Source organism: Osmerus eperlanus, chromosome 27 (genome assembly GCF_963692335.1).
Source record: "Osmerus eperlanus chromosome 27, fOsmEpe2.1, whole genome shotgun sequence".
NCBI lineage: Eukaryota > Metazoa > Chordata > Actinopteri > Osmeriformes > Osmeridae > Osmerus > Osmerus eperlanus.
In genome coordinates, this window is record NC_085044.1 from 5036923 (window position 1) to 5062221 (window position 25299).

Below are 25299 nucleotides of genomic sequence, written 5' to 3' on the forward strand. Positions count from 1 at the left end.
GGGTCGCTCAATAGATGAATCATGCATGCCTGGTCATTGCTTCCTAATCTTCCTGCCGGGCTACAGGCATTAGCCTACATGGCGGACAGTGTTCATGTTGTGATGGGCTACTCTGGAAGGTGGCTGCTCTGGACTGCTTATTTGCTAACTTCTGTTCGTCAGCATGGTGAGTCACTTGCAATTAGCAATAACAAGGCCGTTATTTAGAAAGCAGTGAAACGTTGCATAAAATCCACCAGGTGGATGCGTTTGTGTTACTTGAGCATATTTTCTACATTTGTCATGATATATTTTACACATTGACGTGTGCAATGGCCCATGCTACACTTAGAAAGTTTGTACTTTAATAAAGTATATTAGATATGAATAAATCTAATCGTATTAGGGCTCTTGACAAGCAATGTGACAGAGTGCTTCACATCCGTTTTTATCAACTAACGTGACTACATGGTAATACCTTCAGTGACAACATTGTAGTTAGCTTCATCGTGTTTCAGCGGTACTAGATAGTACAGTAAAAGTTTGGGGGAGGTTGATCTTTCCAGGGGTACAATGATGTTAACGTTGATCTTGTTTTGGTGACACAGCCTTCTACTGACCCTTTACAACATCCACTTACCCCTCTAACCCTTCCATACTGTCCCTTTTTACACTAGTAATAACATTCAGCTCACACAAAACCCTTTACTTTCATAGCAAGTTCCACAAAGCTACGTTTGACCATAGGTATGGCTACGTAGTGACATGGTAGTTAATGTAACCTCAATGTAAAGTGCTGCCCGGCTTTCTATGGAGAAAGACATGACAGCGAAGGCCTAATGAAGTGACTATTGTTCTGCCTCTGCCACTTTGTGATGAGATGTGTTTTGGTTTTCTCTCAGAACTGTCAAGTGTAATTAACAGCCAATATCCCCGGTCGGTTCCCACACACACAAAGGACCCGGGGCTGCTTGCATCAGAGGAGGGGGAGGGAAGGATTCATTATTACAGTAATGAGCACAGGGGAGGGAGGACAGCAACAGAATGAGTCCAAGAAAATAAAAAAAACCTGGAGGGACCTCATATTGGACAAGATTTAGATTAATATAATAGTAATTTACTAATTTCAAAACCTTTTATTCGGATAATATAATCATGTACAAAACTATTCTCAAGGGGTGATTTGTTGTCAAGGAAACAAATCAATGCATAATTTCATCGGTTTCTCTTTCAGGCTGTCTCGCACTCTTTGCTCCACTGACCTGGCCCACTCTGTCTTGTCCACCTCTGTGCAGACGCAGTGAGGGTGACCATGAGGGAGGAGAGTGTGGAGGTGGTCCAGGGGGACTCTGTGACCCTGCCCTGCTCCTTCTTCACCATGAGCCCCCTGTCCAGACTCAACATCATCTGGACACTGGCTCCTTTCTCCCACCCAGACTCTCCCTCCCAGGTCAGGCTCTCCCAGACACTCCCCTTGAATCCCAACACCGCACACTCGCCCATTGAAACCTTTGACATCAGTGACCTAACAACCTCCTCCTCCTCCTCCTCAGGTGATTGTTTATGACCACGGTCAGGTGATCGAGGACCCCTCCCTCACTGGCAGGGTGGGCTTCGCGGGCATCCCTTGGAGCGCCGATATCGTGCTGAACGACACGCGCGTGTCAGATGCCGGAGCCTACCGTTGCGTGGTGAGCAACCCGCCCGAGACTGGCGACCCTGGCATCGGAGAGCTCGCCCTCAGCGTCCTGGGTAGGGGCTGGAGGGGGAAACCCTCTACTCTGTTGCGGAAGTTGTAGCACGTTGCATTAGCCTCTTGTGCGATACGATCCACTGTAGTAACAGACCAAAATTACTGTGGAAACGTGAAAGAAAAGAAAATGGTGGAACTTAGATGGCGTCTAGTTTACTAAACATGACTGTCTTTGGACTGGCAGCACCTCCATCTCTGCCCCTGTGCCTCTGGGACGGATACACGGGTGTGGGGGGCACGGTCACTCTGTCCTGCATGGTGGCCGAGGGGGTCCCCACCCCAGAAATGAGGTGGCACAAGCTCCAACCAGAAGAGATCTCTCTACCCATGAACATGAACGGTAAGAGTTGCTTCATGTACGCCTTGAATCGAAGCAGGAAAAAAAGGAATCTCGTGGCGCAGAGCAGGTGTGCTTTTAACATCTTTGCGTTGTGTTGTTATGCATTTTTTTTTTTACACGTATACCTTTGAGATAAGACACGTCATCTGGAAAACATTTTGATAAATTCAAAAGGGGAGTCCTTGTGTTGTCGTGTATGGTGGGCTTTCTTTCCAGTGTAAGCACAGGACAGGGTGAACAGACACTGGGTAAAAAGCAACATTCCTACAACACTAATACAAGAACCCATATAGCAACATTAACCCTTGTGTTATCTTCGGGTCATTCTGACCCATCAGTCATTGTGACCCACCGTCGTATTGCGACAAATTTACCGCATACAAAGACAAAGTGAAGCATTTTCTTTTAACAGCTAGGCTGTCTCAGACCCCCCACATTGCAAAGGTTAAAAGAAAATTATTTTAATTTGTTTTTGTATTGGGTAAAATTGGGTAAACACAACGATGGTTCGTTATGAACCTTTGGGTCATGTGACCCGAAGGCAGCACGAGGGTTAAGATAACAACAGGCATCATAAGGCATTAATAAGATAATGTAAGGCAAGCCTTGGTCTACAAATGAGGATTAGCGTAGGTCAGTGGTAAGGTCTTCCATTTCTCCCACACTTCCCAGTAATGAGAGGGGAACGACGTGCTTCCTTCTCTCTCCTGGAACAGGGGATCTCTCAGGGTCCGTCCGGATCGTCAACGTGTCGTCTCAGAACTCGGGGCTGTATCGTTGCTCCGTCACCAACCTGCTGGGGACCCAGAACTGCTACATCAACCTGTCGGTGTACGGCCGTGAGTATTCTCTTCGTCCGAACCTTAACGTTTGTTTTCCAATCGTGCGAAAACGCGGTCCAAGCGATTCCCCGTCTCACTTTTGGGATCCTTGGAATGAGTGCGAGAGGGCCTGCTCACGTCTGTGTGGTTGCATCCGCGCTTTGTTGAGCCCTGCCACTGACGGGTGACCACTGACCAACCTAGTCACATCACGATCCGCATTGATTACTTTTCAAGATGTGAAGGAACCAAAAAAGAAAGTAGGATTTAGAGAGCAATTCAACGATGCTGGATATTTCCTCATGTCCCCCCTGGTGTGCCTGCAGCTCCGGAACGTTCCCCAGGGATACTGCAGGGGGTGCTGCTGACCCTGTCCATGGCCTTGGTCCTCGTGGCCCTGACGGTGCTGGTGCTGTGGCTCCACCGCTCGAGCCGCGAGAGGAAGTGGAGGGACGGGGAGGAAGAGGAGTGTTACAACGAGATAAGGTACACGCCCTCTTTGATGAAGCGCTCGTTTGTCTGAGCTCGCCATCCACGGACGGAGGACAAACCCAGACGGGCCGCGATAGCGAGCCACCCCACCGGCTGTGGAGACTCGCCGAATTGGTGGAACATTCTACCGTGTTCTGAAAGGAGAGGTCAAGAATATGCCGCATGCGTGCGAACCGTGCCTTTACTCCTCGCTGTGCCCCCATTTTGAATCACACCTGTTAAATAAAAGTGGCATTGTCTGAAATAACCGTTTGTGCTTCTTTAAAGAACAGTAATTACAGGTTTGTCTTGTTGCTACTATTCGAAAGGTCCATGAAACAGAAATGAAGACGAGAGAAGGTTTAATAAAAATCAATAACACATCACGTACTTTGCAAACAATGACACAAAAAGCATTTATTTAAATAGGGGAAAAATTACATTAAAAAAACTGTACAGAACTTTGAATATCAACTTACAGTTCTTAAATACCCCCCCCCCCATCCACTCAAATGATAACAATAAAAAATACATGGGATGGTGTACTATAATACATTTGTGCAAAAATAATTATTACTGGATTCTTCCCAAACTGCATGACTGACTGAAGAGTGCCTTTACACTCAGGTGATCGATCTCTTCTGACTGGAGGGTAAACAAGAGAAAACCTCTGCCAAGCCACAGCATAGTGTCTTCCATTAAAAACCAGAAATCCAATGATAATAAAATAGATTTATATATATAATTTGATATATATATATTTATATACAAAACATGCTGTACATAAATGGCAGAGATTTTGGAATCCCTTTTTATTATTGACACCCAGGTTATGTCCAGTAACTTGTGCTGTCCTTGCTCTCAGTAAGAAGTCCCTGTTGCTTTGGATATAACAGTGAGAATGGAAAAGGAAACACAAACCAGCGAAAGGGCCCCTGTTCAGCAAGGCCCTGTTTTTTTCCCCCGAGGCGTAGGGATACGTATGGGTGGAAAATACTGGCAGCAAGTGCATAATTTCTCTGCCCCCCAATAACAGAATTCCAAAACCAAGAGTCTCGCAAACAGAATTCCAGGGGTTCGAGACCTCGGAAAGGTGCCAGTATTCTGCCAGCTCGTTCTCAAGGAATTGGCACTGCCATGGACATGGACTAAATGGTACGACACCGAAAACAGGGAATCGATTTGCCTCATCTTATTCAAGCATCTTCAAAATGTGTCAACGATTGATAAACCCTGACCATTAAAGAATAAAAAAAGAAAAGAAATGGATAGCTGCATACCAAACAGCAAAAAAACGGATTAACAACAAGCCAGTAAGCCACTTCCTATTGCTGTATATAGTCGACATGACTTGCATCCAGGCCACTGAGGCAACGTCCCGATGCCTTGCCCTGGTGGTGCCTAACCTCTGGCTGGTCAGGAGGTCTTCCAGAGCATCAGCTCTTTAGCACTGAGATCACAGCCACACACACGGGCCGGGCGTCAGCTTCACCAAAGGCTAAAGGATCGTGTCAAACATGGATTCTAGCGTTGTAACTCTGGCAGCTGTGGAGCCATTCGTGAAAGGGAAATGAAGTTTCCCCATGACGTAGGCTGACGGGGGCATTCAGACGACGACTCGGGGTCGATTTAGGGTTGGGTTTCAGTCTCTGTGCTACACTCTGCTGTTGTTAATTCGGCGAGGTTTGAATTTCCAGCTCCAGTCCAGACGGGACTGTGACGTTGGTTGCTGTGAAAGCGAGCGCAGAAGGCCACCTTCTGGGACAGAGTACTTGTATGGCACAAGGTGATTCCGGATAGTTAGACTGTTGATAAAAACACATTTCTACTCCTTACAAGAACTGAACCAGGAACAAAGATGGGGGGGGGGGGGGGTGGGTGGGCAGTCCACAGTTCGCCTTGCAGCGGGAAAAAAAGAGTGCACGATCGCCTGGTTGTGTGATATGTTGCCCTTAAGAGCGGTTCTCCATTCTCCACCCATCGACATCAGTGTTTTCAGTCACCCCATACAAAAGGCTGTTTAAAGGGACTTCTCAGAAAACCTTCCAGTTATTTCGTGAAAAACCAAACGTGTGCGGGGAGGGCCAATGCAGTCGGGGGTGAAGGTTTATAATAAGCTGAATCATGCGTCCCATATGTCCACCCCGTCAACGTCAGGTGGTCTCGAGATGAAACCCTCTTAGTCCCTGTGTCCCAAACTATTTTTTGGAAGTAAATCAAATAAATATGACGTCTTTGTTTTTCAGTTTTTATTTAACTTTGTCTCCAGCTAAAACGTTGGAAGACCGTGTAGCACAAACAGTAGTTGTAGGTATATTAGTAGTAGCAGGAGGTGCCGTAGCAGTAGTATGGTTGGCTGGGGCGGTACTTGGTGTGCGCGAGGCTCACCCAATCACACTCTCACAGAGTGCCGTCTGGGTCCCTCCCGCTGGAAAGTCAAGAGCTGATTGGATCAGGATTGATAGGTCGGCCGCTCAGAGGAAACTCGGCCAGTTGTGGTGCTTCAAGTAAAAGTAAAAAAGAACAAAAACATTCCATACACCCCCTGCACACACACACACACAAAAAAAAGAAGTCTTTAGTAGAAACGACCCCACCCCGCCCATTAAGGGTTGTGTCCTGTGAGTCCCCCAAAAATACTAATAAATAAAAACATGGATGCACAGTCCTGATGTCCATGGGCCCTCTCTCCCCCCGCCCCCTCCCTCCCAGGCCTCAAGCCAGGTCCAGACCTGTCTGGTACAGGCAGGGAGGATTCCTGAAAGGAGGTTCCCCTCACGGGAAGGCTGACCGGACGGAGGGCGGCGCCGGGAGCCTGTCGATGACATCAGGGTGTGAGACCAGGCGTTTTTGGAATGTGTGTGGGGGGGGGGGGGGGCACACTGGGGAGGGCGGGACTAACTGAAGGGAGTACTAGTTGGATATTTCGCGTTCGGTGGAGGACTGACGAATGGGGTAGGCTTAAACGGGAGGAGGGTTGTGGGTGTGGGGGAGAGTTGGCCGAAGAAAGGCTTATTGTGTCCGAAAGGAAGTCCTCTTTCACCAGTGCACATGGAAACCATTCCCTTTTTAATGCGTGCCACTGTCTCTGCGGAGCAAAGTAGCGGGGAAACGAGACGGAGCTCACCTTTCTGGATTCCAGCAGAACCCCCCCCCCCTCAGGAATCCCTTAATTGCACAATTTATTTTTGGGGTGTGAGTGTGTGTGTGTTTGTGTGCGCGTAGGAGGGTTGGATCGACACGGTCATGGCCGAAAAGGTCTTCCTCAAAAGTCTCTCTTAGAAAGTGCACTTTTTCCCCCCCCCTCTTAAAAAGTCCCAGCGCGCCAGCTGCTGTTTGGTATGACTTGGTTCTGCCGCGTGCCCTACATGAAGCCGTTCCCTCCCTCCTCTAAACAGGAAGAGGGGCCGTCGAGGAAACATCCGTCACCACGTCCGCCCGCTTCAAAAAAAAAAAGAAAAAAAAAAGAATGATATCATGATATTCTTGTGAGATTTTGCAACACGGAAGGAGGTGGCAGACAGACACGCCCACCCCCACAAAAAAAAAAAAAACTGCAGGCTAGAACGGTTCCAGTCCAAACCTTTGGACACCCATCCTAGAACGTGACGGTGTGCTACGGACAACAGACCTAGCCAAGGTGCTCCAACAAGGGCAGCTCTGTAGACTCCTCTCTGGGGGTAAGGGGGTCGCCTGGAGACTGGGGGGTGGTTTCCTTAGACTGGGTGACCCCCAGGGGGTCCTGGGTGAGGCTGGCCTCGGGAGGGGGGGGCCCCGGGGTCGGGGGCTGAAAAGCAGAGCAGAGCAGAGATTAAGAGCGGTACCTACCATCTACTAGTTGCACAGTAGAATAACTCCATCTCAAACACATGGTTTGTGTGAGTCTATCGTGAGACTAAACTGCAGTTTTGCGCCTTGACTTGCACTTCCATGATCGCATTTCCCAGCGAGGTTTGGTTCAAATCCTGCGGCACTCATGAGCCATCCTGCAATGTTTGCGGCCGGGTTCAGATGTACATACTATGAATACAATGGCTACTCTCACGTCTAAATGATAATCAAGCACATCTACAATGACATGTTTTGCTTTGTTGTGTTTAGTTGATGTAGATAATATACTTAAGACACATTTTACTCTGCAACACTTCATAACTCCCGTCTTGGAAACCATCTCACGAAGCTGACCTGACCATTTTTATCCGGAATGGCGACTAGCGACTCATCGGGTGGGACCCAGCCTATCGCAGACGGCGCGGACGTTCACCTGTGTCCTCGCGTTCGGACCCCCCCCCGCGTCCGAATCGCCGGCCGGCGGCCCGTTGAAGCCCTTCCTGCCGGAGAGTCTCCACTTCCCGTAGGGGCTGTCGTAGGCCAGGCCCAGGCCGGCCCTGGCCCCGCCGTGGTGGTGGTGGCCCCCCGCGCCCTCCTGCCGGCCCCCGGGGCAGAAGAAGCGCTCGGGCGCCGGCAGGGGGGGCAGCACCATGGAGCTGCTGAAGGACAGCTGGGAGCTGGAGAGGTGCTGGCCCAGCAGGCCCTGGATGGACGAGGTGCGGTGGAGGGAGGCGGCCAGGGCTCCCTCCGCGCGGCCCTCTGACTGGCTGAGCAGGGCCAGGGGGAGGGGGTGAGGATGGTGGGGCCAAGTCGGCGTGGGGCCAGCAGGGTTGTCGGTACCTTATAACCCCACACACACACACACCACCCCGAAAAAAACCCCAACACCTCTTTAAGAACAGAAAAATCCCATACGAGGAGAACATCAACCCAATTTGATTGTGTATAAGCGATGTCAATGTGTGGGGGAGGAGATCGTGACCGTCCCAGGGTGGTGAGAGGTGATCTGGGGGGGACGCCCCAGCCTTACCCATGGGGGGCTGCAGGGTGGTGAGGTGGGGCTGGGGGAGGCTGGAGGCCGGGGTGCTCTGGGTGGTGTGCCCGGCCGGGTTGTTGGAGATGGAGGCCGAGCCCCCGCCGCAGTCCGAGTCCTCGATGTTCCCCCCGCTGTTACAGCCGGCGCCGCACCCCTTCTGCAGCCTGGAGGACGGAGAGCAGAGCCCCGTCGCCAGGGGGGACGGGACGTTACGGTGAGCGTGTGTGTGAGTGAGTGTCAGAGAGCCTCAGTGGGGCATAGCCGGCTCGACACGTTTCGATGTCGCCTGGTGTGCGCGCGTGCGCGTGTGTCTACACGCATGCGACACTGCCGGCTCGACACATTTGGTACGGGTGTGCGCTTGGTATGTGTGCGCGCGTGTGTGTGTGGTCCTGTACCTGTCCCAGCTGCTGAGGAGCCAGGCGGAGATGTTGTGGGGGCTGACGGGGCCCCCCCACACCGAGCGCAGCTGGGCGTGGCCGCCGGCGTACGACGTGGTCAGCGGCGACACGTAGATGGGGTAGCCGATGGGCTGGTCGCAGGACGAGTTGATCATGTTCCTCAGGGCTTGCTTGGCGTTCTGGATGCTCCCGCGCTCGGGGTTGCGGTTGCGCAGGAAGACCAGCTCCTGTTGCTGCCCCGCCCACAGGCCCCGGACGCACTCCCTGTTCACCTGGAGGGGGGGCGGGGGGGGAGGAGTGCGTGCGTGCGTGTTTACGGTCAGAATGTTTATGTTCACGTCACCGAGCAGATTTCCACAGTGCCTGGGGTGAAGGTGGTCGAGCTCAACCTCTCTCAATGAGAAAGTTGTTCCTGGACAGAGAGTTGTTGCCCCGCCCCCCCCCCCCCCCCCCCCCCCCCCCCCAGTTCTAGAACGTACCGGAACAAGAAGCGGGGGGGGGGGGGGGGGGCCTCACCTTGATGACCCTGAAGCTGAGGAACCTCTTGTTGAGCATGATGATCTTGTACTCGTCGCTGCCGTCGTCCATGACGTGGCGCAGGGCCAGCAGCGAGGGCGTGTTGGCCAGGATTGCGCTGCGCCACACCGGGTCGCCCTCGTGCGAGATCAGCATTTTCTCCTCGTTGGCCGTGATGGCGTCGAACAGCACCGCGGGGTCCTCGTACTCGTCCGGGGACGTGAAGTGGTCCTGGGGAGGGGAGGGGGTGGGGGTGGAGAGAGGGAGGGGGGGGGGGGGGTATGGTGGCAGAGGAGGGAGGCATTGTGTCATTCCACTGTTGTCGAGAGAATTGCCGCGTCCACAGTGGATCGAAAATCGCATTTAATTGGATTTGTGGAGCCCTTTTCACAAGCAATGTCACATAGGGGGCTTCACATACGCCCACAGAGCTGCACCTAAACCGACCCAAACCCTCAAGGAAGACAAGGAAAAACTCCCAGGGCAACTCGGGAGAAAAACACGTCCGAAAGGAGGAGGAGAGATTCAGCGGGGGCTGCCTTCCTCCAGAGACGGCCGGGGGGGACACAGAGAGGAGCGGGCCGGCCGGGGGGGAACACAGAGAGGAGCGGGCCGGCCGGGGGGGAACACAGAGAGGAGCGGGCCGGAGGCTGAGCACAGTCATGCATCGGGAGGTTTCGAAACGATGTCTGCTGTCAGAAGGGTGGTTTCCCCGGGTTCCCAGGGATCCTACCTGGTGGAGTTTCAGAGACATCCGCACTCCGGGGGCCACCACCCTGTTCAGGAGCTCCATGTCCGCAAACACCCACTCGTCCCTGGGGCAGGTGATGCGGAAGTCCCCCTTAAAGAGGGCGTGGAGGCCGTACAGGAAGGGCTCCAGGCTGAGGGCATAGCGAGACACACCACACACACACACACACACACACACACACGTTACGGGGATCTACACAACGCTGACCCACAACAGTGGAGGTGTGTCTGTGTGCGTGTGAGAGAAAGTGTCTCTGTGTGAGAGAGTGAGTGTGTGTGTGTGTGTACGTGTGTGAGCGCGTGTGTGTGTGTGTGAGCGTGTATGTAGGTGTGTGTACGTGTGTGTACGTGTGTGTGAGCGTGTATGTTTGTGTGTGTGAGTGTGTGTGTGAGCGTGTATGTTTGTGTGTGTGTGTGCGTGTGAGCGTGTGTGTGCGTGCGTGCAGGACTTGTCACCTGGCAGACATGCTGTGCGAGGCCGTGCCCAGAGCCCTCCGCCCCAGGATGCAGAGGCCGAAACACAGGGTGACCAGAGGGGAGTCCCTCTCGCTGTCCACCGGCTGCAGCGCCACACAGGACATGTGGGGGAAGGGTTAGGGTTAGCAGGCGGATTCTTCTCCTGGATTTGGTTTGGGTGTGGGGGTGTGAGGGGGGGGGGGGGGGTATAATTGTGAAAGTGAGAGAACAGGAGAGGAGAGAGAGAACAGGAGAGAGAGAGAGAACAGGAGAGGAGAGAGAACAGGAGAGGAGAGAGAGAACAGGAGAGGAGAGAGAGAACAGGAGAGGAGAGAGAGAGAACAGGAGAGGAGAGAGAGAACAGGAGAGGAGAGAGAGAGAACAGGAAGAGAGAGAGAGAACAGGAGAGGAGAGAGAGAGAACAGGAGAGGAGAGAGAGAGAACAGGAGAGAGAGAGAGAACAGGAGAGAGAGAGAGAACAGGAGAGAGAGAGCGAACAGGAGAGGAGAGAGAGCGAACAGGAGAGGAGAGAGAGAGAACAGGAAGAGAGAGAGAGAACAGGAGAGGAGAGAGAGAGAACAGGAGAGGAGAGAGAGAACAGGAGAGGAGAGAGAGAGCGAACAGGAGAGGAGAGAGAGAGAGAACAGGAGAGGAGAGAGACAGAGAACAGGAGAGGAGAGAGAGAGAGAGAACAGGAGAGGAGAGAGAGAGAACATGAGCGAGAGAGAACAGGAGAGGAGAGAGAGAGAGAGAACAGGAGAGGAGAGAGAGAGAACAGGAGAGGAGAGAGAGAGAACAGGAGAGGAGAGAGAGAGAGAACAGGAGGAATTCCGCCGGCCCCCGCCCCCAACCCCTCTAACCCACCGTCTGCCTCCGGCTGTTGCAGTACCGAATCCAGTCCAGGTACACCATGCCGAAGGCGGCGGGGGTGATGCCCGAGGCGCGGTGGTCGTAGTCCTCGTCGATGTTCAGGTTGAAGGTGGGGTCGCTGTCCACGTAGGCCGGGCCCAGGCACGGCCTCAGGGCCTCCTGGACGGCCTCGTTGGCCAGCCACTCCTCCAGCTTGGCCGAGCGGCTCACGTAGTAGATGATGCTCTGGAGGTGGGGGGGGGGGGGGGATACACACAACGTTGTCGTCAATCAAATCGCTACGGGAGTCAGGGGGGGGGATCGTTCACCATTGCTTCCCATCACCATGGGTAACGGCTTCAACAACAAGTGTATATATATAGCAGATGACTTCAACAATAAACAGTGTATATCTAGCAGATAAGACCGTAAAAAAATAACATCTATATACAGATAACAGCTTCGACAACGAAGAACCACATCCACCCATCAGTAAAACAGCTTCGACAACGAAGAACCACATCCGCCAATCAGATAACCGCTTTCAACGGCGACTATCCACGCGGACGGCAGATCAACCGAGATTTCGACAGGGGGGGGGGGGGGAAAAACAGCGTCCGGCCGCCTAGCTCCGGAAAGTTCCGAGCCCGTCCCCCCCCTGGTCCCCCCTCACCTTGACGTAGTAGGTGATGAGGATCTTGCGCAGGTCGAACACCTGCAGCATGGAGGCTGCGTTGTTGTCGCTGATGCTGTAGCCCTCTAGGATGTACTTGGTGGCCGCCACCTCCCAGGCCAGCCAGCGCTGGCCGAAGGCGGCGTTGAAGGAGAGCACGTGGGGCAGGTGGCCCGGCTCACAGCAGCAGCAGCCCTCGTCCTCCTCCACCCCCTCTGTGATGGCCTCCACCTCCCTCTGCTGGCAGTAGGTGCCTGCGCACGGCGCACAGGATGAAAAGGGGAGACGGTGAGTGGACACCGCCCGACGCAAGGACGCTCAAGGTCGCCGGACACTTCAGGTCGGTCGACGTTGAACTAAAGGAAACTTCAGCTAAATTACAGCTTTGTCTTTTTTTCTTTTCCAGAACAAACTGGTTCTCAACCCTCCCTCCCTCCCTTCCCCTCCCTCCCCCCCGTCCCTCCCACCCCCCCCCCCTCCCCCCCCTCCCTCCCATCCCCCCCCCCCCCTCCCATCCCTCACCCCTGAACTCCAGGCCGCGGAGCTGGAAGGTGACCAGGCCGTTGCCGATCTCGATGATGTGCACCAGGGCGTTGAGGTAGTCGGAGGCCAGGATGAAGCAGTCCCCGGCCGCGTAGTTCCCCCAGCGGCCCAGCAGCAGGTCCCCGCACAGGCTGTGCTGCAGCGAGCGCGTCAGGTGCTCGTAGAAGATGGAGTTCAGGTTGTTGTCGTCGGCGCCTGCCGGCCGGCCCCCCGAGAAAGGAGGGAGGAGAGGGAAAGGGGGGGGGGGGGGCGGAGGTGAGGAGCGGAGGGGGGGGGGGGGACGTGGGGTCATAAGAGGAGGGGAAAAGAGAGCAAAAAGGGAAGGGGGGAGAGAGAGCGGGTGTGTGAGAGAGAGAGAGAACTGTTTGAGGGCACGCGGGGGGCACCGTCGCCAGAACGACTACCAGAGTTTAGACAGGCGGAAGCTGACGCCATAACACACTCCCCCTCACCTGGGTTGCGGTCTAACTGGGTTGCAAGTCTGGTGTTGGAGTGGTCCACCCGTTTGGTGCTGGGGGGAGACACACACACACACACTCCGCTGGTCATTTTACGAACCGTCCAACACAGTAACACAACTTTTCTCGCTTAACGGAATGGACTTGACGACAGGCTGCCATCCAGTTTGACCCCCTAGCACACCCGGTTCAAAGGAATGGGTCGTTACCAGGGCTTCTGCCGAGCTGAGTCACGACTCCTTCATTCGAATCAGGTGTGTTGGGAGCAGGGAAACATCTAGAACATTCAGGTGGGGGGGAGAGACACTGGCCCGAAGACACTCACTTGTAATCTCGCTCCCAGAACTTGACGGGGCGGGTGTAGGAGGTGACGAACACGGCGCTGCCCAGGACGGGGTTGAGAGGGGTGGAGAAGAGGGCGGAGAACACCGCCTGGAGGAACAGCATGGCGGAGTCTGGAGGACACCCTGGGGTTAAGGAGCTATCATACTTCACTTGACTTGGTCACATTTGCCTGATAAAAGATAAACAACAGTCCTAAAAAAAAAAAAAAAAAGAAATGAAACCTCCATCCCTACTTAAACAAAAGGCTAACAAACTGCTCTGGGCATTCAATATCCTTTCGATGACAGGGAAAGAAATGACACGTCGAAACGGAAACGCCTGTCGCCGTTTCCACCGAGCGCTCCGCGAAGGGCGCGGCGGCGTCCGAGCGGGGCGTGGCGGCGGAAGGATACGAGGCACGGCGAAGGGCTGGGCGAAGGCGTGGAAGGCGGAGCCCCAGGTGATCTGCCACGGAGCGATGTAGGTGAGGACGAAACGCAGCTTGTAGAGGAGGTCCCACAGCTGCAGACACACACACACACACACATCAGCCCAAGACGAAACAACATCTCGTTCCTTTCAGCCTTAGGATCACATCACAGTCCCTCGTTTTGGTATTCCGTGAATTTCAATAACAGTCAAATTGCTGGCATGATTTATGTTTGTCCGACGAATGTGTTGCTACAAGTTTACACTATGAAAAAAAGGACTGTTCTTAGGGTCTCTTCTGGCTACGTTACCTTCAAGTTGTCCGTCCCACTACGTGTTATCTACTCTGACAATGTTATTACAGCGTGTCAACTTAGCACTGTGTGAGGGGAGGGGAGGAGAGGGGGAAGGAGAGGAGGAGGAAGGAGAGGAGAGAGGTGAGACGAAGAGAGAAGGGAGGAGAGAAGGGAGGAGAAGGGAAGGGAGGAGGAGGAAGGAGAGGAGAGAGGTGAGACGAAGAGAGAAGGGAGGAGAGAAGGGAGGAGAAGGGAAGGGAGGAGGAGGAAGGAGAGGAGAGAGGTGAGATGAAGAGAGAAGGGGGGAGGAGGAAGGAGAGGAGAGAGGTGAGACGAAGAGAGAAGGGAGGAGAAGGGAAGGGAGGAGGAGAGGGGGAAGGAGAGGAGAGAGTAGCAGGGAGGAGAGGGGAGAGGGGAGCAAACATCACTAACACTAATCCCCCCCCCCCCCCCCAGGCGCAGCGCTCCCGCCGTGCGGACTTCTGACCTTGCTGAAGAGGATGGACATGAAGTAGAAGTCCAGGAGGAAGGTCTCGGAGAAGTGGGGGTAGTCGAAGTGGAAGAAGAGGGCGGTGAAGCAGAGCGTGACGTACTGCAGCGACGGGGCGCAGAAGGACGAGCGCAGCAGCTTCATGCCGGCCAGGGAGATGAAGAGAGCCCGGCCGCTGGGGAGAGGAGGGGAGAGAGAGACGCAATGACAACCTGAAACGCTTTGGAGGGCTCTTTGTTGAGAGAGAGAGAGAGAAGAGAGAGAGAGACAGAGACACAGAAAGAAACAGAGAGAGAGAGACAGAAAGAGACAGAGAGAGAAAAGACAGAAAGACAGAGACACATATAGACAGACAGACATAGACAGAGAGAGATACAGACAGAGAGAAGGAGATAGAGACAGACACACACAGTGACAGACAGACACACATAAGGAGACACACAGAGAGACAGACAGAGACACAAAACAGAGACAGACAGCCAGTCCGGCCCTCTGTGTGTGTGTGTGTGTGTGTGTGGGGGGGGGGGGGTGTGGACGTCCGCTCACTAGAGATCCAGCTCCTTGTGGTTCTGGCTGACGCCGCGGGCCTCGGTGGTCAGGGAGTTGAGCACCACGGCGGGGTAGATGAAGTACTTCTCCACGCACTGCAGCCAGGCGTACAGCTTCTCGAACCACATGAGCTGGGCCGCGTCTGTGGAGAGGGGGACGGGAGGGGACGGGATGACAACACTGCTTAAGAGACATTTGGGGACGACGTGTACCCTTGCCTGCGTTCGACGTGTGGCGATCACTTTGAAATCTAATTTTCAATAAGCCTCGTTGTTCATTTGCTTTTCTTCTGTAGGCGACCCTCTGGTCCCTAATCCATGGGGTTGTTCCGTGTGTGTGTGTGTGTGTGTCGACACCGACTGCAGACGTGGTGTGTCGGCTTGCTGAAGAGGAGGAGGTGGGGGGGGGGGGGGGGGGGGTGGGGACTCACCGCGGACCTCGAACTGGCTGTACTCCCTGGAGCGCAGCAGGGGGTGGGACAGGCAGAACCAGGGCAGCTGCTTGCGGAGCTGGGGCAGCACGTAGTGGGTGAGGAAGCCCACAGCGCCGGCCACCACGTACAGGACGAAACTGAGGGCCGGCTGATGGGGAGGGGGGAGGGGGGAGGGGGAGACAAAGCTAAATGTGAGAAGGGAGGGGCCGCCTGAGGTCAGAGATGGCGTTGGTGGGGTGGAGGGGGGGGGGGGAGGCGACAGACCTGCAGGGCGATGAAGACGGTGCTGGCACTGATGGCGAAGGTGATGACGGCCATGAGAGGACACACCACCAGGTCTGAATGAAGAGTCTCCTTCTGCGGGCGGCGAGACACAGGGAACGAGGTAGGGAAGAGTTTAAAAAGAAGAAAAAAAAAATATATGAATACATCCGCATTCTCTCTCTCTCTCTCTATAACGCGAGTGTCGTGCGGCCCCCCTCACCACAGAGTTGCGTAGCTTCTCCGGCAGGGGGTCCTTGATCTCCAGCGGTGGGTCCTCAGGGGGGCGACCGTCCAGCTCGGGGAAGAACCTGGAGCGAATGAGAGACCTGCCGACCAGAGAGACACCGCCCCAGACACACAGCCCGGTCAGAGAGAGACCGACACGGTCGCAATACGATGCCCGACGTCGACCGGGGCGTTTCACCGAGAGACGCTGTGTCGCGGCGTTTACTGACCAGAGGATGGTGGGGTCGCTGCTCTGGCGGCTCAGGTGGTAGGAGAGAGCCAGGAGCAGGCCGCAGAACACCGAGAACAGGACTGGCACGTGAGGGTCCACCCATGGGGCCTGCGCATACGGTCAAAACAAGGGCACATGAAAAAAAATATATACATTTTTTTTATATATATATATATATATATATATACCAATATATAAACGGTATTTTTATATATATATGAATTGTTAAATTTTTCGGTATTTTTATATATATATATAAAAAATATATAAAATAAAAAAAATACCGAAAAATTTAACAACATCACAGACTCCCTTTTAATATATATATATATATTTTAAGTCTCTAGATTCAAAAACACAGGAGTGCTTGTCGTTCCGGCCACTTACGTTGATAGCACCGAGGCAAAATCCATAAAGCAGCGCCGACACCAGCACACTGCGGATGAGGCTGTACAGGGATGACAGGGGGCTGGTGGTGGCTGTGGACACACACACACACACACACACACGTCAGCACTCGACTTGGCTGAACGTCAGGGCAGGTGTGTCGGCGGCGCGTCAACTCGGCGCTCACCCGTTCCCCCGAACACGTGCATGTCCACTTGCTCCAGCAGACACATGACGAACGTGTTGACCTGAGGTAGGAGGCCGAACAGGAAGATCACAGGGAAACACAAGGCAAACACTGTGGAGGGAGGGGGGGGGGGAGAGAAAGTCACACAAAAATCAAATACGACATTTGCGGACGCGTGGCTCTCTGCCTGGGTAGATAAGTCTGTTGGTGCGCTAATTATGCGTCTATGCTTTTCATCGGCTTCATGAAGAGGGTGGAAAACGTTGCCTAGCAATGACGACACTGGAACCCAAAGTTCCCAGACTACAATAAAAAAAAAAAAAAAGAGGAAACCATTGTTTCCTTCCCCCTGAGCAAATCTCGGATTGTAAAGTATCGGGGGGGAATACTTTGAATTCAAATGAGGAAATAAAACTCCTGGGTTCCGAAAGAAGCCCAACCCCTCTGGCTCACGGACCTATGAGCACGTCCCTGGCGCAGAGCAGGAAGTGTGGGGAGAAGAAGGTGATGCCGTAGAGGGAGAAGGGCAACAGGGCGCTCGACCGGCCCACCAGGTCCAGCAGCCAGATGAGAGAGCAGCACAGGCAGAAGTAGACGGGGCGGCTGTACACGATGATCCAGTTATGGCCCTGGGGGGAGGACAACGACACGACAGACAGACAGACAGGCAGACAGACAGGCAGACCGAGAGAGAGAGAGAGACAGGCAGATGGATAAGGCATGGACGACGGGAGCAAACAAGAGAAACCAGCAGAATAATTCAAACATGATTTTTGGGACACAGAAGGTTCCAAAACGATTATTTTCATTTTTATTTTGGGGGGGCACCAGACACTCACATGCATCGGGGAGGCTGCATCGGGTTGAACACTCTGTCAGGGAAAGAGAAAGAGAGAGAGAACTTGTGAGCTTGAAGACTCAGAAAACAACATGACATATTTGGCAAACGTCCCTGACTTCCATACCGATGAATTGGGAATGTGAATCACATGGGTTGGTACTGTTGGCATGTATGGGTAAGCTTGGTATAGATACCGTGGCTATATACAGGTAGGTAGGTATAGAACATGTAGGTTTGGGTTCAGACGTTGTCTAGGTAAATACAGGTACTGTATCTAGACAGTTTACAGGTACAGCAGATACAATTGGTGAATCAAGATACAAAGTTTTGCTAATGCTTAATTTTTGCCTGGCACATCAAGCCCAGACGCGTGACTCAAAGGGATCAAGTGTCACATTGGGGCCTCTGGGGTTACCTTGAGGAGGGAGTACTGGCAGCTAGCGATGACGAGGCAGAACTGGAAGACCCAGATGTCCCTGAAGAAGCCCTGGAGCAGGAGCAGGAAGCCCAGGAAGGCCACCAGGCTGGCCAGCAGAACCGCCAACACGTTCTCGCCCACCCCGCGGTTCCTGCACGGCACCCAAACACACGGGGTCAACCCACGCCGCCTCCCCGAGTTACACACAACATCCCCCCCCCCACACACACACCGCGATTTCTGCACAGAAAAACACAACTATCTATACAATATATCCCTACAGAGCTCAAGTAGGTCTCTGGGAAATCTGTTTGTTCCCTCTGTGCGTGTCTGTGTTACGGAGCTAAATACAGAGCGCTGGCGTCTCAGGCCCCCGGGGGTCTGTGGGCGTTCCTCACCGGTCCAGCAGAGCTAGCAGGGCTAGCCGGTCGTAGCGCACCCGGAGCCAGCGGCCCGGGAGCACCCAGAAGCGGTAGTACTGCCGGGGCTTGGCCTTCTCCTCGATCATCAGGGTGTTCTCCTGGGACTCGTGGAGGGACTCGTGGTCCAGGTCGAACTAGAAAACATGGCGTCGGGAGCGGGACGGTGAAAAGAAGGGGGGGGGAGATTCGCAAATCGGTGAGATTACATAAGAAATAAGGTACTTCTAAGGTAAGAAATATGGCACAAAAACAGAGGAAAAAAAAAGTTAAAAAAAAAAAAAATATTAAAGAAAGAAAATAAAAGGTGAACTGGAAAACAAGAGGGAGACGTGGCGAGCGCTTGGTGGGGAAACGGGCTGAGGGCTCACCTCCGGCATCTCCAGGGGCACCCTGCGCACCTGCATCCCCTGCAGGACCACGGGCCTGGGCTGCAGCATGGACAGCACCGGCGCCCCGTCTGGCACCTCTGTGGAAGTGAAGCTGGACGACTGCGACTGCCTCTCTCGCTCCCTAGGGGGGGGGGGACAGAGGGGGGGGGGTATGCGGACACAAGGGAGGGGGGGGGGGGAGTCCGTCACTAAGGGTGCCAGGAGGCCTCAATCATCCATCATGCCAGGATCCAGCACACCATTGTGTGCATAAATGTTGTTTTTTTTGTGTGTGTGTTCAAAGTTCTTTAACTGGTCACAAGGGAGGATGACGATAATGGCGCTCGCTACTCACTGCACTGGGTCCTCGTAGCCCCCTCCTGCAGGGCCAAATGTGTACGACCTCTTCACTCCTGTGACACAGCAACAACAACCTTGATGAACCGACAGGATTTTAGCAGGACAGAATTATTTGCAATGCTATAAAAAAGTACAAAAGTGCAGCAATTTGCAAACCCCCAGCCCCCTCGGTAAAGCTTAAGAACAATTGAGCCTCCATTCCCCTCGCCTCGCCCCCCCCCCACGTCAAGCTAGGCGGCTCCTCAAAAGGATATCTCTCCCGAGATCAGAAGCTCGCTACTTTCGCCCCCCCCCCCCGGCCCACCCCCACCACGACTCACCGCTCTCGTCGAAAAAATAGTGCACGGCCCCCTCGGACGTGTCGTCGAAGGTGGACGCCTCGTGCACGCCGCCCCGCAGGAGCAGGGAGGAGGCGAAGTGCAGGGCGGAGGGCAGGGTGCGCGCCCGCGTGTGGGACGAGGTGCGGACACGCTGGAGGTCCTGCAGGCTGCTCGGGGGGAGGGGGCGACGGCAAAAAGGATTACTTAGGGGTGGGGGGGTTTTGCAAGCGTGTATCAGTCACACACAGCAGATGACAGTGCTGCATAATAATAAATGATTTGAGGGAGGGGGAGGGGGGGGGGCTGTGTAACGTGGATGAAGTGGCGGCACACCTGGGTGGGGAGCCCATGGTCGACGGGGGCGGGGTGGGGTTGCTGCCGGCGTTGTGGCGCCTGCGGATGGCCTGGGTCCTCTTCACGCTGCTCACAGAGTCCCTCTTGCCTGCCTCCTCGGGGGCGAGAGCTGGGGGGAAGGGGGGGGGGGGGGCAGAGTCAAAACACCGACAGGCTTCACAACCTTTAAACGAAGTCGCGCAACGTTTACAAATGACTCGATATTTCCAACGTCAAATAAAGAAATAACGAGAGAGAAGATGCCTTCTGACGTCTCACCTCCGCCCACAGCTCCCTCCTCCGCCAGCTCCCCGGCTCTCCACCCTGCCTGGTTACCGGCCCAGGATCCCCCCAGGGACTCCAGCCTGTGGAGGTGCGATCCCGGGAAGCCGTCGCTGTGCACGCCCCTCGCCTCCAGGTCCGACTTGGAGATGGTGAGGGCGCGCGGGGCCGGGGTGGAGGACGAGGAGGGCGGGGGCTGCGAGGAGGCCTGCGAGGGGGCCCCTGCTGCGTTGGAGTGGCCGGCCCCGTCCATACTGAGGACCCTGGCGTGGGTCTTGGCGCTAGCCGTGCTAGCCGAGCGCTGGGCCCCGCGGGCGTGCGAGGGCCCTGTCGCCTCGAGCTCCGCCGCGTCTCCGGGCGACGGCGGCTGGGCGGCGGCGGAAGGTTCGGCGGGCGCCACGCCGGGGCTGGCGAGGTCCGGGGAGTAGCAGGAGGTGGACGAGCTGGAGTCGTCGTCCGAACTGTAGCGGCACTGCGAGCCCAGGCTGGAGCCGGCGCTCATGTCGCTGCCGTCGTCGTCGTCGTCGCTCGAGTCCTCGAAGAGGCTCTCGCTGTAGGCCTTGGCGCCGAGCCGGCTCCGCACGGGGATGTAGTCGCGGTGCTGCCCGCGGCTGTGGTGGCGCCGGTACGAGCCGCAGTCGAAACTGCCGCTGCCGGCGCCCCCCCGTTTGCGCGGGGCTTTCCGGCGACCGGGCCTGTGGCCCGCGCCGCCTCCGCCGGCTCCTCCGGGCCGCAACAGCTTGAGGTCTTTGGGTCGGACCACCTGCTGGGTCTGGCTCTGCAGCGAGGGCAGCGGCTCCGAGAGCAGGAACGGCGAGGAGGACACGGGGAGAGCGGGCTCCGAGCTCACCAGACCGAGGCCCAGCCCCGTGGACGCGGAGCTGGCCTGGCGTGGAGGGGGCAGGGGCGCCCTCCGCTCCAGGTCGAAAGCCTCCGAGTGGCCGCTGCTGGAGGGGGAGGAGTCCCGGAGGGAGGAGGGAGGGGGGCAGGGGTCGGCCACGCCGGGGGGCAGGTCGTCCCCCTCCACCAGCGTCCGGTCCAGCCCCGCCCCGGGCGAGGGCTCTTTGGAGGGCGAGCGCAGCAACACGCTGTCGGAGAGGTTGTCCGTGTCGCTGCCGTCCTGCGGCGCGGGCCCTCGGCCGGGCTCGGGGGGGGCGGCGGCGGCGGCGGCCGGGGGGCGGACGGTGGCTGGTTGGGGCAGGCTCAGGGAGGGGCTCTCCAGCTGGGTGGAGTCGGTCTTCTCGCTGCGGTAGCTGCTGACCGTGCTGAGGGTCTCGCGGTCGGTGGCGGCGCCCCCGCCGCCGCTGAAGCAGCTGTCGGTGGAGCCGGCCGCCATGGCCACCCCGCTGCGGCTGCCGGGGTGAGCCGTCCCGCGGGCGAAGGCCCCCGGGTCCAGCCCCAGGCCCAGCAGGTTCTCGCTCAGCTCCTGGCTCAGGCTGCTCTTGATCAGGGGGCTGAGGGGGGCGTCCCCCAGGCTCTCCGACTCGCCGGAGGGGCCGAGGGGCGAGTAGGCCCTCCTCCTCCCCACGTCCTCCTCCTCGTCCTCCTCCTGGGGCAACTGCTCCAGTGCCCCCGCCATCTCCTGGAAGTGCTCTTTGTCTCCGCCGTCCTCCTGGCTGGAGGGAGAGGGGGGAATCGATGGGGACTCCCCCGGCAGGCCTCCGTAACCCCCGGACACCCCCATGAAACCCGTAAAGTCGCCGACGAGAGCCGCGGCCATGCAGGACTGGACCACGCTGGCAGCCCCTGGAAGGAGAGAGAGAGACAGAGAGAGAGAGGGTAGAAAGAAGTGAGCGAACACCCTAAACCAGGGCAAACTCAAAGCATTCCGAGAACCACGGCGGCTTCCCACCCCCCCCCTCCAGGCTTACGGAGGGCGTCCTGCGAGTTGTGGCAAAAGATGTCGCGGTGAGCAGACGTCACGATCAGGTTGTTGCTGCCCTGCTCCCTCATCAGCTCCTTGATGTCTGAGGAGGAAAGCAGACTGGAAATGAGTCGTCTCCCGCCACGGTGGACTGAAAACAGCAAAAGCGACGACATCGGGAATTAAATCCCCAGGGGATCGGATTCATGCAGCACCTACAGACCTGTGGTCAAGTCGAGTGTGCACTAACGACAGCGAGAAAGAGAGAGAGGGAGACAGAGAAGAAAGGAGTGACTAGTATAGGAAAGAAGGTTACTGTACCCTTAGCGCCTCCTGTGTCATCAGACTGGGGTAAAAACTCCTAAATGACAAATACAGATTTAGAGGAGGGGGGGGGGGGGGAGAATGCATTCCTTTCACAAACACAAAAACAGAACGGCTGGATGTCAGTTGAGCTGCAGGTGGATCGACTGAGCGAAGGCTATCGGGGTACCACGCGCCACCGCCTCGCTCTGAGAGAAAGCGGGCGGCACGCGTGGGTTTTCCCGTGGCAAAACACACGCCCGCCGCAGATGAGGGTGCAGGGCTGCACTCACCGACACTTGGTTCAGGCCAAACAGAGAGTGCTGGGAACTGCAGCGAACCGGGGGCGTGGAGTTGACCTTCCGGAACACGGTCATCTCCACTCCAACAGAACTGTCCCTGCGGGGGGTGAGCGGGGGGGGGGGTGGGTGAGGGGGTGGAATAGACCCAGAAATATTAGTCGCCACGCTCCACACCCGGGGCCTCAAGACTCGATAACAATCCACGTGGAAGGGTGACCTAACTTGCGGCGCCAATGCAACGTTTGGGCCCGAGGGCGCCCCCCGAGGGCCCGTACCTGTGCTGGTTCCCGTCGTGGGCCGCGGACCCGTCGTCCCCGTCCTCCGCCCTGGGGGGATCGGCCGCGAGCGAGGCCTGCCTCTTCTCCACGATCTCCCCGAGGTCGAACATGGCGTGGAGGCGGAAGTTCACCGTCTTGACGGCCGTGAAGAACGCCGCCACGGCCGCGCAGTACACCCCCGCCACCAGCAAGGTGGGGGGGAGCGCCTGAGGAGGGGCGCGGCGAGAAAGGGGAAAAGGGTGGGAACCCCCGGAGGAGGAGAAGAGAGACAAGCATGTGTTGGGACGAGGTGACGTGAGGTTTACAGAACAGCCTCAACGAGAGGTGAGCATGACTTAGCATGACTAGGCCGCCATATTTGTTGCCATTAAAAGAATGCGGACTGATAACGATCAGCACCGTGTCGTTGTTGTTTAAAGTAGGCGTGTACGGGAACTCCGAAGCACACCCAACACATCTCACAAACGGAAAACCGACTACGTCAGCTAGGTTTTTAAAGAGCTCATTAAAGAGAAGGGGAACAGTGTTTCTTCCTGTTCCCCACTCCCCCCCCCATAAAAAAGGTAAGATGTTTATACAATTGTGAATACTCACCATGTACAGCAAGAAGGGAAAGGCCAGGAGGAATATCCACAAGTACAGGTGAAAGCAGTTTGAAAACGTACTCTGATGGGGGTCCACATACCAGCCTCCTGTCAGGGAGGCCCACACCCCCTGCCGCAATATCTGAAGAGCCTGGGAACCCATATTCCCCCTCAGATATGTCAAGCCAGGGTTGCAATGCTTCCTCTAAGGCTTTTAACTCCAAACTGTCCAGTTGTAGCCACCCTGTCGCGTGTCTACAATGGCACATCCATCGAAGGTGACGAGTTACTTTGCCAATTCAATGTTTCTTTTGCTTGTATAGAAAGGCAGTCCTCTGGTAGCTCGTGGTCTTGATCACACAGGATTCCTTGCATGTTCTAGAGGCAGGTTGCTGCGATGCTTGTCTTTGTAGTTCCTGCCCAAATCTAATCCCGGTTTTGAACTTTGAAGAGTGACTTTTTTGGCACACTGGTGACCCAATGACTAAACAACAACATTCATCTGGAAGAGAGATCACAACCGCTTTGTTTGGTTCCTTCACAAATCTCCAGATATTAAAGTCACACTTCAGTTCATTGTGAATAATTCCTTATACCAGTCAAAGCAGATCAATGTAACCCTGACTGATTCTAATGCCATTCATGAAATGTTTTTTATTAACTGTATAACGTATGAATAAGACGTCTATGTATGGGATCGACCCAGGCGGATATCATCACTGTGGGCTAATATGTGACAGATGACAATTCCCGTAATTAAGGATAAGTTACGTAAATGTACGGTGCTAGATATTATATCTAGATATTATATCTAGCTTGACCTCTGAATATTGCAACTAATATAGTAATAAAAAGCTCTTATTTAAGCATTAGCATCGTCACAGCCTCAAATACACTGGGTATCACCTTTAGCATTACACAGGCTATCGTTTGCTGCTTTAGACAAGCCAACAATCAGCTATCGATGCTGCATGTGTTTAAGGGACTCCAGATAACCAGAATACTATATACTAGTCAAGAGATGCACGCCACCAAGCCATGATCTTACTGATGTCACCTGGTTATCACTAGATAAGCTTGCTAACTACCTAGCTAGCTTGCGAATTTGCTTAACCACTTGTTAGCAGCTATAGCTAGCTAGCTAGCTTCCCTGGCATGTCAATAATTAATAATATTGTGTGTCACAGTAAATCTAGTCGCGGTGACAGTGTTTGCAAGCTAACTAAAGTGATATATTAAAGTGGCATCAATCACACCTTATTGGGAAAATCTCAGTTGATCCTGCTTGGATCTATGGCTAGCTAGCTAAAACGTTAGTTAGCTAACACATATTAGCTACCTACCTAGCTATGTAAAAACGCAATTACAATGCTAGCTAAGCATATATAACTTCAGTAAACTATCCAGTTGGCTATGAATATGTTTGCAAGATGAGCTATGCCACACACAACAAAATAGTAATCATATGCACAGCTAAACAGGTTCTATATGCCAGGTTGTGAGCTAGCTGGCTAGTATTAACAGTTGTCAGAATTGATCTAACTTTAGCCAGCTAACAAATTAGCTTAGCTAACTTGGTTATTTACTAGAGCTAGACTAACCAACGTTACGATCTTAACAGAAAACTTACGGTCGCCTGGTTAGTAATTCATTTGAAACGAATTGGCATGTAGAGCTACATTATTGTGTATGACTAACGAGTTCCGTATCTAAATCGTCGCTGACCATAATGTTCTTCTTCCCTTCCGTATTCAGCCCCTTGTAGAATCTCTGTTTTTTCCTTACCACTGCGGGTTACACTTTTAGCCACCTAGCTAGTTAGCTTCAGCTAACTACCTTAGGCTAAACGCACGGGAAGCAAACATTCACTTACAGGAAGAGGATGTCAATTTACCGTTTAGGGCTAAAAAATAAATACAAATTAAATCAAG

At 54.6% G+C, this 25299-nt stretch overlaps 2 protein-coding genes across 3 annotated transcripts; one reads left to right on the plus strand and one right to left on the minus strand.

Moving 5' to 3' along the window:
• zgc:165604 (uncharacterized protein LOC792578 homolog) lies at positions 1-3610 on the plus strand. The gene is made up of 6 exons (XM_062453661.1): positions 1-166; positions 1275-1429; positions 1533-1731; positions 1917-2072; positions 2789-2911; positions 3220-3610. Exons 1-6 carry the CDS (start codon positions 22-24, stop codon positions 3414-3416), a joined length of 975 nt encoding a protein of 324 aa, XP_062309645.1. The 5' UTR covers positions 1-21; the 3' UTR covers positions 3417-3610.
• Positions 3611-6665: 3055 nt separating this feature from the next.
• LOC134013609 (pecanex-like protein 3) lies at positions 6666-25178 on the minus strand. Of its 2 annotated transcripts, none has more exons than XM_062453147.1 (36): positions 24999-25178; positions 23379-23870; positions 22782-22990; positions 22498-22603; positions 22223-22262; positions 21909-22004; positions 20035-21783; positions 19756-19885; positions 19423-19589; positions 19098-19155; positions 18743-18884; positions 18351-18508; positions 17950-18103; positions 17533-17565; positions 17151-17322; positions 16694-16804; positions 16507-16598; positions 16118-16227; positions 15883-15988; positions 15663-15755; positions 15396-15546; positions 14963-15107; positions 14414-14591; positions 13615-13723; positions 13203-13332; positions 12872-12930; positions 12399-12614; positions 11877-12130; positions 11219-11449; positions 10355-10458; positions 9882-10029; positions 9149-9379; positions 8630-8904; positions 8226-8395; positions 7629-8035; positions 6666-7151 (listed from the first exon to the last, which is right to left on the minus strand). In XM_062453147.1, exons 2-36 carry the CDS (start codon positions 23529-23531, stop codon positions 6996-6998), a joined length of 6843 nt encoding a protein of 2280 aa, XP_062309131.1. In that variant the 5' UTR covers positions 23532-23870; positions 24999-25178; the 3' UTR covers positions 6666-6995. The 2 variants fall into 2 exon arrangements, with proteins under 2 accessions (XP_062309131.1, XP_062309130.1); XM_062453146.1 differs by having other exon boundaries at positions 19098-19176.
• Between the last annotated feature and the right edge of the window lie 121 nt (positions 25179-25299).

Coding starts and splice junctions, on each gene's coding strand:
- zgc:165604 (XM_062453661.1), top strand. CDS start 22: ATGCATGCCTGGTCATTGCTTCCTAATCTTCCTGCCGGGCTACAGGCA. Junction 1,732..1,916: donor GCTCGCCCTCAGCGTCCTGG/GTAGGGGCTGGA, acceptor TTGGACTGGCAG/CACCTCCATCTCTGCCCCTG. Junction 2,073..2,788: donor TCTACCCATGAACATGAACG/GTAAGAGTTGCT, acceptor CTCCTGGAACAG/GGGATCTCTCAGGGTCCGTC.
- LOC134013609 (XM_062453146.1), bottom strand. CDS start 23,531: ATGGGTTCCCAGGCTCTTCAGATATTGCGGCAGGGGGTGTGGGCCTCC. Junction 12,615..12,871: donor CCAGTTAGACCGCAACCCAG/GTGAGGGGGAGT, acceptor GCCGGCCGGCAG/GCGCCGACGACAACAACCTG. Junction 9,380..9,881: donor TGTCTCTGAAACTCCACCAG/GTAGGATCCCTG, acceptor TCCCCTCCCCAG/GACCACTTCACGTCCCCGGA.